The sequence below is a fragment of the Choloepus didactylus genome, chromosome 5 (genome assembly GCF_015220235.1).
Source record: "Choloepus didactylus isolate mChoDid1 chromosome 5, mChoDid1.pri, whole genome shotgun sequence".
NCBI classification, from domain to species: domain Eukaryota; kingdom Metazoa; phylum Chordata; class Mammalia; order Pilosa; family Megalonychidae; genus Choloepus; species Choloepus didactylus.
Genome location: NC_051311.1, coordinates 5,951,629 through 5,964,571, shown reverse-complemented (window position 1 = coordinate 5,964,571; position 12,943 = coordinate 5,951,629). Strand labels below are relative to the sequence as shown.

The following is a 12,943-nucleotide window of genomic DNA, read 5'->3' as shown; positions in this document are numbered from 1 at the left end:
CTCCTGCTCCCCCGCCATCGCCCGGCTGGACAGCAGGTGCAGGCCGCGGGCGGGGGCGGGCACCAGGCGGCCTCGCTCTCCTGCAGCCCTGTTTTGAAATACAGGTGCCTCTATAATTGATTCTGGGAAATGTGGCCCCCGGAGGTCCTCAGGAGCAGGAAGAAGGCAAAGAAAAGAAGCTGGGAGGAAGAAAACGAGGTTATTTTCCTACCCACAGATACCTTCACTTAAAAATTCTCACTTTTGCTTCCGTTTCCAAAATTCTTACAAATTACAAGTCAGAAATAACCAAAATGGATAATTTTGTTTGTGTATTGATTATTTACCACTCTGTCCCTTCACAAGGTAAGTTCAGTGATATCAAGATCTAGAAAAGATAATTTGTGATTTGATATGCTTAGCAGTTATTATTATCTTTCACAGTTATAAAATTAACAAATAGCAAGGTATTAGTCAAAAAACAGGAGTCAAAACTGATTTTAGGAGGAGGTAAAAGAGTTAAGCACATCAGGTTATCAAAAAGTAGAGCTGAAATACATGTTTAGGAAACTATTGGTCAAAAGACACCCTGTACTAAAAGCAAAATAAATGTCAACCATAGAGAAAGTCTAGATTAGCATTTAAAAAGTTCAAGTCTGTGTTTTCTTCCTCATGTGAAAATAGATGAAAGAAAATGGAAAAATGAGTGGGGGCGGGTAAGTTCCTTTAAAGCATCTAAAAACTATAGTCAATGGAAGGGCAGCCAAGCAGCTAAATGGTTTCTAGTACATTTTCCCCTTTTATAAACGTAATTCTTCCTTAAATTTAAAAATTTAGTTTAGAAGCAGTATCCCTTTGAAGCTATTGAAATTCTGACTAAAAACAAAAACAAAAAAAATTATATTCACACAAGATAATTCTTTTAGAATGTTAAAAATATTCTTTGCCCATAAAATGTTCTTTGCCCCCTGGTGGTGGAATTACTATTAAGTTTTTAGAAGTCAGGAGAGTTTAATTATGAAGTTTTGGCACTAAAATCACTCTGTGGTAAATAAATAACAGAGCATTAGAAATTGGAAAAAGGGGGGCAGGAATGGGCTACATAGCTTGGTAAAATGTGTGTGATACCACATTCATATTTAGGGCAACAAATTTAAATTTCCCATTTCTTACCATTTGTAGCTACATTTTCCTTAATCTATCGCTGTTTGTTTCCATGTTGATCATATGCTAATTCAGTGTTCTGAAAAATGTTGCCCCCTTTTAATAAATTTAATAATAGGTATTTCTGAGGCTGGCAATTTCTTCATATACAAATGCTTTAGCAGTGGCCTATTGATTGGGTGAGCAGCAACTTTATATTGTTTTTCTTTGTGTTCCAATTTGGCATCGCAAACAAGATTAGGGCTCCACGGCAGAATGCCAAAACCAAGCTGTTCAGCCTGGAAGAATAGATGATGAACAGATCTGTTAAATTTTTCTTCCGCAGGCTAATTGGTGCCTTTGTATATGAGGAAAATACAATTGCCGTGCTCCAGCTGAATCGAGGAGCTGGTAGGAGAGAGTATTGGTGGGATAGTGGAAAAAGGAGAACTAATTTTCAAATTATAGAAAGTCATTTGAGTGAGTCACTAGAAACCTTTGAAAAATTAATGATGGCTCTGGATCTATGGAAGACGTTAGAAGAAACTTTAGCATGGATTTATAGTGACACCTTAAAGTCTACGTAAATCGGAAAACATAATAATCTAAAAACACCAAGCTACTTCACAGTAAACCAAGAATGATCAGAGTCTTTAGGGAATAAATAGTTGACTGTGAATACTTTCCCTCCCCTTTGTTCAACGGGGGATCATGCCCTTAACTCTGTATCTATTGTTTAATCTTATACTGAATTTAGCAGGAAAGCCATGAATAATATGTTTTGTGGCATCAGAATAAAATGTTAATCTGGCTAGCTTTTAGAACCAGTCATCATTTTGTAAAGATTATCTTGTCTCCCACCATTCTGAGCAAGCAAGTGATTGAATATATTTCTAGTGAAGTTGGCATGCCTTCAGAGACAACATCTAGACATTTAAAAATAGGCAAGATTTATTTATGGAACCATTAATACAATGTAGATGAAGGCTTTCCACAAAAAGATAAGTAACGTTTAAACAGCAATTATTATATACCAGGCTTCAGTGATCTCAATCCTGCAACAACCTTTTGATTTTGTTAAGATTATTACCCCAGCTTTACAGGTGAGACATAACAATCACCCATGAAATGCAGAGCCGGGATTTAAACCTACTCAACCTGGCTCCAGAATCTGTGCTGCTATCCACTATGAGATAATTTGAGTAAATAGTACATTATGCAGAGAAGTCAAAACCATAGTGTCGATCTGTTTGAAACATGTTTATTATTTGTAACATGAAGAACATCTGAATTTATTTATGAGGAAATTCAAAGTGATTTAAAATCAGTGCTGCAGTACAAAAGGGATTATTTTCCAAAGAGGTGCTTCCCAAACCAATATTTTTCTAACCTTTGTCAACTCAGTGTAAGTTTGTTGAATAGGTATTTGAATGAATGAATTACTGAGTAAAGATCATGTTCCATGAAAGAACAATGGTATCTTAGAATTTCAAGTTCGTATATTGGAGAAATATCCATAAAAGGGCTAAAGAGGAAATGTCAAGACTTAATGAGAACCAGGCATTTCTGAATCATGAGATGAATAGGCCACTAATGCTGATTTTAAGAGAGCTTCAGATTTTAGCTATCATGGATATTATATTCAATTCTGTTTTATATAGTTAATTTTGACCTTCACAGAAGTTAAGGTAGGGACTACCAGATGGCTTATTGTCTTAGTTTCCCGGGGCTGCTGTAAAAAGGTACTACAAAGTAGGTGGCTCAAAATAACAGAAATCTGTCGACTCACGGTTTAGGAGGCCAGAAGTCTGAAGACACAGTGTTGGCAGGGCCATGATTCCTCTGAAACCTGCAGGGGAGAACCCATTCCTGCCTCTCTGTCAGCTTCTGGCGGTGGCTGGCCATCCTTGGTACTCCTTGGGGTGGGGTTTAACAATCTCTGCCTCTGATGACACATGGCCATCTTCTCTCTGTCTCTGTGACTCTTCTCCCCTTCTTATTAGACACCTGCCATATTGGATTTAGGACTCACCCTACTCCAGGATGACCTCATTTTAAGTTGCCAGTTCCATCCAAATAAGGTCACAGTGTGAGGTAATGGGGTCAGGGTTGCACTGTATCTTTTTGGGGGCACAATTCAACCATAACACTTATTTAAGCCTGAGTGAGTCCTAGCTGTCTATGAAATTGCCACCCCGGAAGCCAGTGGCCATTGTGACATTCAAGTTTCTCTAAACCAAGATCAGAGCTCCTCCCAGCACCCTGATTCTCCGTCGTCTCCTCATGGCCAGTGGCATTCTCTTCCCATGCATCTCAGCACGTTATCATGATCACACCTTGAACGTTGTTATCACTAGAGCCTACAAACCGATGTAATTTTAAAAAATCCTCTAACCATATGTGAACTGATGTGCTTTCAGCTCCAATGCTTAAGCACCATGTCGAATGCCTCATTGAAACCTTCACTCTGAGTTTATTCAGTTGTTATTTGTGTAGCTCTTTATGTTGTACTCTTAGCACAACATTTTTCTGCCTTCCTTTTTTAGACATTTAAGGCTACAAATTCTCTTTGAAGTTACTACCATCACTACATCTCATGAGCTTTCCTATAATTTAACTATAATATGCTTAGGTATGGTTTCTTTGCATTTATCCAACTTTGGGTTTGCTGAGCTTATTGCATCTGTGGACTTTTTTTTCCTTTTCTGTTTTTAAACACCCTTATTGTGAGTATACTTATACTCACAGGGTTATGCAACATCACCAAAATCAGATTTTGGAATATTTTTACACCTCCTAAAAGAAACCCCATATCCATTAGCAATCAATCCCTAACCTCCCTTACCCTCAACCCTAAATAACCTCTCATCTACTTTCTGTCTCTATAAATTTGCCTATTCTGTACACATACAAATGGAATCATACATTATGTGGTTTTTTGTGACTGGCTTCTTTTATTTGGCACAATGTTTTCAAGGTTCATCCATGATGTAGCATGGATTGGTACTTCATTTCTTTTTATTGCCAAATAATATTCCATTGTATGGATATGCCACATTTTGTTTACCCATTCATTAGTTGACAGACATTTGGATTGTTTCACTTTTTTAGTTATTATGAATAATACTGTTTTGAATTTTCATGTACAAGTTTTTTTTTTTTTTGTGGACATAAGTTTTCATTTCTTTTGACTATATATCAATGAGTGGAATTATTGGGTCATATGGTAACTATATTTAACTTTTTAAGGACTGCAAACTGTTTTCCAAAGCAGCTGCACATTTTGCATTTCCATTAGCAATTTATGAAGGTTCCAATTTTCTACATCCTTGTGGACACTTATGAATTTTTTAAAAAATAATAGCCATCCTAATGGATATGAAATGGTATCTCATTGTAATTTTTATTTGCATTTCCCTAATGACTAATAATGTTTTCATGTGCTTGTTGACCATTTGTGCATCTTCTTTGGAGACATGTCTGTTCACTTCATATGCCTATTTTTTTAAAATGGGTTGTCTTTTGTTGTTGAGCTGTAAGAGTTCTTTACATATTCTGCATATAAGTCCCTTATCAGATATATAATTTTCAAATACTTCCTCCAGTTCTGTCAGTTGTCTTTTCACTTTCATGATGGTATCATTTGAAGCATGAAGGTTTTTAATTTTGATCAAGTTCAATTGATCTATTTTTCTTTGTCACTTATGCTTTTGGTGTCATATCTAAGGAACGAACCCCTGGCTGACCCAGGGCCACAAAAATTTACTTAATATTACTTTTTCTTATAAGAATTTTATAGTTTTGGTTCTTAAATTGAAGTCTATGATCATTTTGACTTAAAATTTTGCATGTGTGGTTTTATGTCTTTCATTAGTTTCTGAGCCACTATCTTTTCAAATATTGCTTCTGCCTCATTTTCTTTTTTTCTCAGCCTCAATTATATATATGCTAGATTTATTAACTGTGACCCACATGCCTTTAAAGCTCTACTCTTTTCTTTCTACTCTTTTTCCAATCTGTGCTTCAGTTTGGGTATTTTTTCTTGACCTGCCTTCAAATTCACTAATCTCTTTTTTTCTGTGTCCACACTGCTGTTAAACCATCCAGTGCGTTCTTCAGATAATTGTATTTTTTAGTTCAGGATTGTCCATTTGATTCTTTTTTCTGCATCCCAATTTTTTTGTTGCTAAAATTCTGCATCTTTTCATCTATTTTCCACTTTCCCTTAATTTTACAATCTCTCTCTCTCTTTTATGTTGTATTAAATTTCTTATCTGGACTCCAATATTTGGCTTATCTGTGGGTCTGATCTTAATCTATTTTTTCTCTTGATTGGTCAAATATTTCTGCTTCTTCTCATGTCTTATAATTTTTTATCATATGCCAGACATTTTTATATAAAAGACCCATAGACAATGAGATGATGTTATTTTCCACCAGAGAGAAAAATAGGCAAATAGGGTGAGACTCTGATTCCCTTGGTCCAGTCAGGGCCTGAGCTGAGTTAGGACTGGGGGGCAGATGAGTAAGACTCAGCCCACTCTGCCTCCTTTCTGTCCCCTGCTGTGATTCTCCTGGGCTTCTGACTGAGAGCCTCACCCTGACAGAATTTGGGAAATTCAGTTCTGCTTTTGATTGGTTTTAAATTTAGAACTTTAGCTTCCTATTGGTACAACTTCGGAAATCTTGTAACTGTCTTGAGGGAAGAGACGGCCTTGGTCTTTGAGGCAGACTCCTGCTTCTAGGGAGAGCTAGTTTCCTTTGCAGTGGTAGGATGGGGGGGTGGGGATTTTATGCAGGAAAGTAAACCAGAGAAGACAACAGCTGGTGATTGTCAGTTCATTTAGTCCAGGCCTCAGCAAAAAAAGATTTATTCATTGCATCGTCCTTTTGGGGTAGTGTCTGACGTACAAAGATGCCAAACTAGAACATCACGGTGGTCTGTGCAGGGAACTGGGCCAGCAAGGACATCAGCTCAGAGTGGACCAGTGTCATTGGAACTGGGCAGGATGGAGCTTCAAGAGCAATAACCTAATGCCTTAGGGTAGAGAGTGCTACACTGAGTAAATTCCAGTTGTTTCAGTTCGGTCTTTGAAAGAGGACTGACTCCCTTTAGATAGAGCAAGTCCCTAGGGTTCTAGGACAATGTAAGAGTAGAGCTCAAGAGGGAGATACTAGTCTGTCTAATAGAGCCGGGTAAAATTCCTTGGGTTATAGTGACAGGACACCAGTTTCAAACGTTATATTGACCTTAACCCAATTATCAAATTAGGTGAAAAATTAAGATTAATGATGGGATATTATGTAAAAGAGATGCTTAAGTTTATTATTTTCATAATATTTTGATTTACTCACTAAATAAATATTAACCTGATTTAGAGTAAAGATGGCTTTCACTTCCAGGGAACTGATGTATCAAAAAATAAACTAAAAACTATGGTGGGCCCTCACTGCCTAGAGACCTCTGAAGATGAAGAAAGGGATTAAGTGACAGGAATATTTGTTAAATCTTAAGATTTAACAAAGGTCTACGAATACTGAATTTATATAAATATACATTTACTTTTTAGATGCTGGGGTGTTGGAATAGCTGGAAGGAGGTAAATAGCCTGGTGGCACTGAACCTATAAAATCCTTTGAAATTTGCTCTATAGCTACTCATTGAATTGTGCTTTGACAGTCTATACCTTTCTGTATATAGTCTATATTGCATAATAAGGAAAGAACTGAAATTGTGGAACTGTAACCCATACAGTTTTTGAAATTACCTACATAACTGCTTGTTGAGCCGTACAGTGAATGTTAACACCTTTCTGTAGGTATGTTATATTTTACAATAATGGAAATAGCTGAAGTTGTGAACTGTGACCCATGACATTCTTTGAAATTTGCTAACTACTTCTTAAATCGTACTTTGAAAGTTATCACTGTTTTGTATATATGTTAAAGTTCACAATAAAAAAATGTATTAAAAAAACAAAACTGTGGTGGGGAATGGGTAGGATGTGGTGGGGAGTATACCTGAGGTGCGGTCCAGCTGAGTGCCATCATGTGCCGTGCACCTCTCAGCACTGGGGGTACACAGAGAAGGTAACACACCTGCTCTTGTATCTGTGAAAGGTGAGCCTCATGACGAACTGAAAATGCGATTCATTCAAGCCTGTCTCTCTATATATTTATATATGCAGAATATACCTGCATTTATTTGTGTCTTTAAAAAAAAATATTAGAAAGCATCTCTGCAACACTAGGATTTCTTCAGTAAGATTTGCTTCCAAGTGTTTTTCTAACCTTTATCAAGCTTAATATATTCTTACTGTGAGAGCCAAAGTAGCTTTATCATTACCCTGTTGAGCTTGATTTAACCTGCGGGATCCAAGATGGGACAACCACAAGTCAAACTATCAAAACTGGGCTAGCACTCTGAGTTACACAAATGTTTTTTGTTCCCTTTTACCTCTTCAAAAAGAGTAGGGATCAAGGAGGAGAAACGTGGGACGGCCGAGAAGAACATAAGGTTCACACAGGGAAAAGCAGTTGTGGTGGAGGAAAATAATTAAAGAGACTGAAAGAAGCCACGTAGGCTAGGAAGTGAGGCAGTGTGGAGAGAGGAGGTTTTTAGTGCACATGTCTTTAAAAACAGACCTTATTGAGAAAGAAAAGTAACCCCAACTGGGGACTAAGTGAACGATTACTCCTTCTGTAAGACTGTCACCGTTGTTAATTCTACCATGGTGGCCATTTTTAATAGGAGTCTATAAATCTTAAACAGAAACTAGTAATGTGCTTTTGTCTTGGTTCCGTTTCCTTTCTGCTTCACCCTCTCAAAAGGGCTCCCTGGACTTCTGACCGATCTGCTCCTTCTAAACCCTGCGTTCAACTCTCCCCCGACCTTAGCCGATGGGTTAACGAAACGTACGGAGCAGAGGCCACGGTCAGCACGTCCGGCAGCACGCGCCGCCAGCTTCCTGGGCAGCCTCTCCGCCCGCCGTCCGCTCCGCGTGCACGCGCGTCGTCTCCTGCGCGCAGCGGCCCAGCCGCTTCCACTTCCGGTCCGGCCCTCGCCGCTTGTTGCTGGGCGACGTGACGTCACCGGAAGCGAGGCCTGGGATAGGCTGAGGTGGAGGGAAGCTGCTGCCCTGTGCGGCGTCGGGGCCCGTGCTGGCCCAGCTGCTGGCAAGCCCGGGGCTAGGAGGGCACTCGGAGCACAGCGGCCGCCCTACCCCGACCCCGACCCCCGGCCGCGTCCGGGCCGCCCCGTCCCGGCTTTCCGCTGCGAGGCCGCGACCCCTCCGATGCCGGTCCCCAGGCCGTTGCGGCCCCCGCCGCTGCCCGCCCGGCCGCTGCCGCCTCCGGTGCGGGTGCCAGTGCCGGTGCTGGTGCTGGTGCTGGTGCTGGCGGCCGCGGGCCAGGCGCGCGCCTGGGAGAGCGGGGACCTGGAGCTGTTCGACCTAGTGGAGGAGGTGCAGATCAACTTCTACCAGTTCCTCGGGGTGCAGCAGGTGAGGCCTGAGCGGCGCGGGCACGGGACTCCGGCACCGGGGCACCCCAGACCTTGGCACCACGGCTCCCCGGACCCCGGCACCAGGGCTTCCCGGACCCTGGACGCCGCCACCAGGGCTCCCAGGCACCACGGCTCCCCGGACCCCGCCACCAGGGCGCCCCGGACCCTGGGCGCCGCCACCAGGGATCCTCGAACCCCGGCACCGGGGTTCTCCGAACCCCAACACCAGTTCTCCCGGCCCCAGGGCTCCCCGGACCCCGCCATCAAGGGTTCTTCGCCTGCCCGCCTTTCCCGGTTGACCGGCTGTGTCTCAGGGGTCACCTTCCCTTCCCTCTGGAGTTCCGAGGACGACCCTTTCCCCCGGGCTGTGTTGCAGAAAGGAGGGAGGGTGGTGTGGGGAGATCCTTTACTCCTCCCTTCCCGCCCCCCAGTTTGCGGGAAGGAGGATCCGGGTCTCATCCTCCCGTCGACTCTCTAACCTCCTGGCGTGGCCGCCGTGCCTCTTCTCCCTCCGGGAGGCGGGAGTGCGTCCCGGCCGCCGTGTGCCTGCGATGTGGTCTCCCTCCTGCGGGGTTGGGGTTCCTGTCGCGGTTAGACGTCCCGGGAAGGTGAAGCCCCTGCCTGGATTGGTCCCGCTTGTAGGAAGAGCCCAAGGAGCAAGCACAGGGTCCTCCCTTTCTTTCGTTCTCTTTTCCTTTTCTTTACTGTGCTTTTTTAGCTTGAGACAATTTGGGAAATCGTTTCTTTTTTCTTCTACCGTTGGAGATTGGAGGTCAATACCCAGTTCTCTCAGAAGCCTAGGGCCAAGGAGAACAGGGCAGTTTGCCGATGTCAGCGTTGTGGGGGTCTTCACCCACGATCTGATTGAGCCCTTCATAAAGTGCTTTAAGTAGTTAATGGGGGTTAAAAAAATTAAAGCTTAGCAACAATTGCCAGTAAAGGCATACTCTACATGTTTAGGAATGAAGTGGGCCTTTTTAAAAATTTTTATCATAAATTTGCATGAACTCTTGAAACTACACTAAATGGAAACTTAATTTTCAAACATTCCATTTTCATTCCATTATTGAATATAACATTGCTATGCTGCCATGGCACCATGAGTTTAACAATTTTCATTTTGTTATAAAGTGTAAGCATTTCACACTTCAAGTTCTTATGTGCAAGCAATTAGGTAATAACTGTCTGGGTTTGTGATATGTCACTCTGGGCTGCTTCCTGCTCATAGAAGCAAAACATGCCTCATTTTCAAAGGAAATGATCATGCAGTGTGTGTAAAAATAATTAGTGAAACTATGACTCCAAAGACTGCCTTTTAAAAGCCTTTACTATCAGGAATGATTGTTTAGAATTTATCAATGATCAAATCCTATAGTTAAATAAAGTACTGTCCATAACTTACAGATCTTAGAGATGCTTTCCAATTATTCATGGAAAATCTACACACCTTTTAGACAATACAGAAATTTAGTAAGAGCAATCATTTAAGTAAGTGGGCCTTCAGTAGTTTAAAATCTGGATTATGAAATATAGCTTTGCATGTGAACTCTCACAGAATTTTCGTTTATAATTTCATAAACTTCATTTGCAGTTCAGAAGGTAGTGTGGACAAGTAGGGCACTTAAATGTGTGGGCAGTGATGGGAAAATAAAGAAGCATAGATAATTGAGAAGATTCTGTATTAACGTAGAATTTGGAAAGAAGGATCCAGAAAAATTGTTTTAATTTATGTTTCTTTACCCAACTGTGTTGAAATTGGAATGAATGCCAGGAAAAAAAAAATTTGTCTAAACTGAGAAATAGATCGTAACAAGCCCTTTACTTTGTACTGAGTCTTCCTGGAAGACTTCCAGGGGACGGGAGACTCAGTGGAGTATGTCCAAGGTCCTTAATGTGTGGCTTTCAAGCCAGAACCCCCCAGCCTCTGAGTGACTAGCTGGACTCCTGAGGGCAGGGCAAGTGGGTGAGCTGGCTTTATGCTCTGATCACCTTTGTTCATTCAAGAGAGATTTACTTGGTACCTACTAGATTTTAAGCACTGGGAACGGATGTAGAACAATGTCCTTAGCCTCATGTCCCAGTAAGGGGCACAGGTTGTAAACAGCCAAACAAGTCAGTGTAAACGAGCAGGTCAGGGAAGACCTCTGAAGGAAGTAAGGGAGTGGGCCCCGTGACAGTGGGTGGGGGCAGGACCTGTGCAGTGTTTGAGGAACAGCAGGGCCACCAGCTTGGCTCAGCAGTGTGAGCGTGGAGGACAGCAGTAGGAGATGAAGTCAGAGTCATCAGGATGTCAGGGACAGATCAGGTTCGGCTTTGTGGGCCGTTGTAAGGACTTTGGCCTTTATTTGTAAGGAAGTTGGGGATCCAGTGGGAGTTCCAAACAGAAGAGGGATGTGATTTGACTGAAATTTCAAATCCACTTTGTTGTGTTGAGGATAGTCTGTCAGTCATTATTTAGGAGAATTGTGGCTTAGATCTAGCTGGTAGCAGTGGAGGTGGTATGGAGTGGTTAGATTTTGGATTTTTTTTTTTGAATGTAGAGGGGACAGGATTTTACTGATGGTTGGAATACGGGATGCAAGAGAAAAAGACATGAGGATAATTCTAAAGATTTTGGCCTCCGCAATTGCCACTTACTGAGATGCTTGGAAGAGGAGCAGGTTTGGTGGGGGGAAATCGGGAATCCATTTTTGGCCATGCTGAATTTGCCATGTCTTTTAAACATTCAGGTGGAGCTGGCATATAGGCAATTGGTTACACGGGTCTGGAGTTAAAGGAGGAGGTTTGAGCTGCAGCTATAAATTTGGGAGTCCCTGGCACTTAGAAGGTCATTTGAAGCCCCCAAACTGGATGATTCACCTAGGGAGTGAATGTAAAAGGAGATGAGAAGAGGCCTGGGGACTAAATATTGGGAACTCCAAACTTGAAGAGTCAGGGAGATGAGGAGGCACCAGTGAAGGGGACGGAGAAGGAGCAGCCAGTGAGGTAGGAGCCAGGCCAAGGAAGAATGGTCTCCTTCAAGTCAAGGGAAGAAAGCATTTCAAAGAGGAGAAAGCTGTTAGCTGGGTTAAATACTGATGATGGTTCAAATGAGATGAGTTCTGAGGAGTGACTGTTGGCTAGCTCAACAAGAGCTGTTTCATCGGAGTGGTGAGATCAGTAGTCTGCTTTTAGTGGCATCAAGTGAGAACGAAGGAAATTGGAGACAATTAATATAGAAGATTCTTTTGAGAGATCCGTAGCCCAAACTAGAAGCCAGGGCTGGCGGTGGCTGACTGTGGCATCTCTTTCAGGTTCTTATCTGCCAGCTCTAAGGTAGGTGGTGCAGCACTCCCTCAGCTCCATAATCAGAAGAGGAGATGACTTTTAGAACTTGGACCAGGCCACTGCCTGGCTTTACGGCGAGTTAGTCACCTCATTTCTAGGACAGATGGCATCTTCCTTATTTATATACTTCATAGTTAGCTGCATAGTAGACATTTACATATTTATTGAATGAAAAAATATAAGCATTGTACAATTGAAGTTTAATTCCCAAAATGAGTACTTAATAACTTTTACTTAATAGGTGATCACTCTTCTCTCTTTCTCTCCCATCCCTTTCACAACCCCCGTACAGTGAAGGAATCCTTTTTGTGTATTCCTGGAGTTTGGGTTGGTTCTGTTCTAGAAGTCTGGGAGGGAACCCCTGAAGTCTAGGAGAGGGCATATGGAGAAGGTTGAGCCTATTTTTGGAATGACTTTAGTGGTTCCTAGTGCTATTTGGATATTGCATCTTTTCCGAGGAGCTGGGTCGGAAGATGAGGGGAGTGTAGGAGGAAAAAAAAAGATGTTTTATTGAAATATCTTTCATTAGTAACAAATTCTAGGTTTCCATGCAGTATTTTCTGTATTACCTAACAGCTCCTTGAATACCCATATTTCTTGTGGGGCCAGTGGCTATTCTTTAGGGCCATGACTTTCCTTATACTTTGTCCAGTTTTCTAGCTAACAGTAAATAATTATTATTTGTTGTTATTTATTAAATAAGTAAATAATCTGATACATTAAAAAATCTGAGTTGAAATCATGACAAACTAAGCTCTCTTAAATTTTAAGTGTCTTCTGTCTGATAAAGGCAGAGTTAAAGTCTTCGTGATAACAGTCATTGCAAACTCCTATAAATATAGCTAGAAAATGTGATTCTTTTTATTGCTTGTTTATAACCTTATTCTACATTCTAATGAATGCTGAAACTTGGTTAACAGAAGAAAAGCTATTGTTAAATGATATATGCTTAACAAATATTTGGTTTTTAATTTTTTGATCAGAATTAAT

General features: G+C 41.5%; 1 protein-coding gene across 3 annotated transcripts in view; it reads left to right on the top strand.

Moving 5' to 3' along the window:
• DNAJC1 (DnaJ heat shock protein family (Hsp40) member C1) overlaps positions 1-12,943 on the top strand; it is a 256,895-nt gene that overhangs the window by 58,179 nt on the left and 185,773 nt on the right. Inside the window, exon 1 of one of the 3 annotated variants that reach the window (XM_037837709.1) lies at positions 8,028-8,624. The exons of 1 other annotated variant lie outside the window; for it this stretch is intronic. In XM_037837709.1, the coding sequence (XP_037693637.1) occupies positions 8,418-8,624 (207 nt within the window). In that variant the 5' untranslated portion in view covers positions 8,028-8,417. Of the gene's footprint in view, positions 1-8,027; positions 8,625-12,943 lie in introns of those variants that run through there. One more of the 3 variants, XR_005217184.1, reaches the window with a different exon arrangement.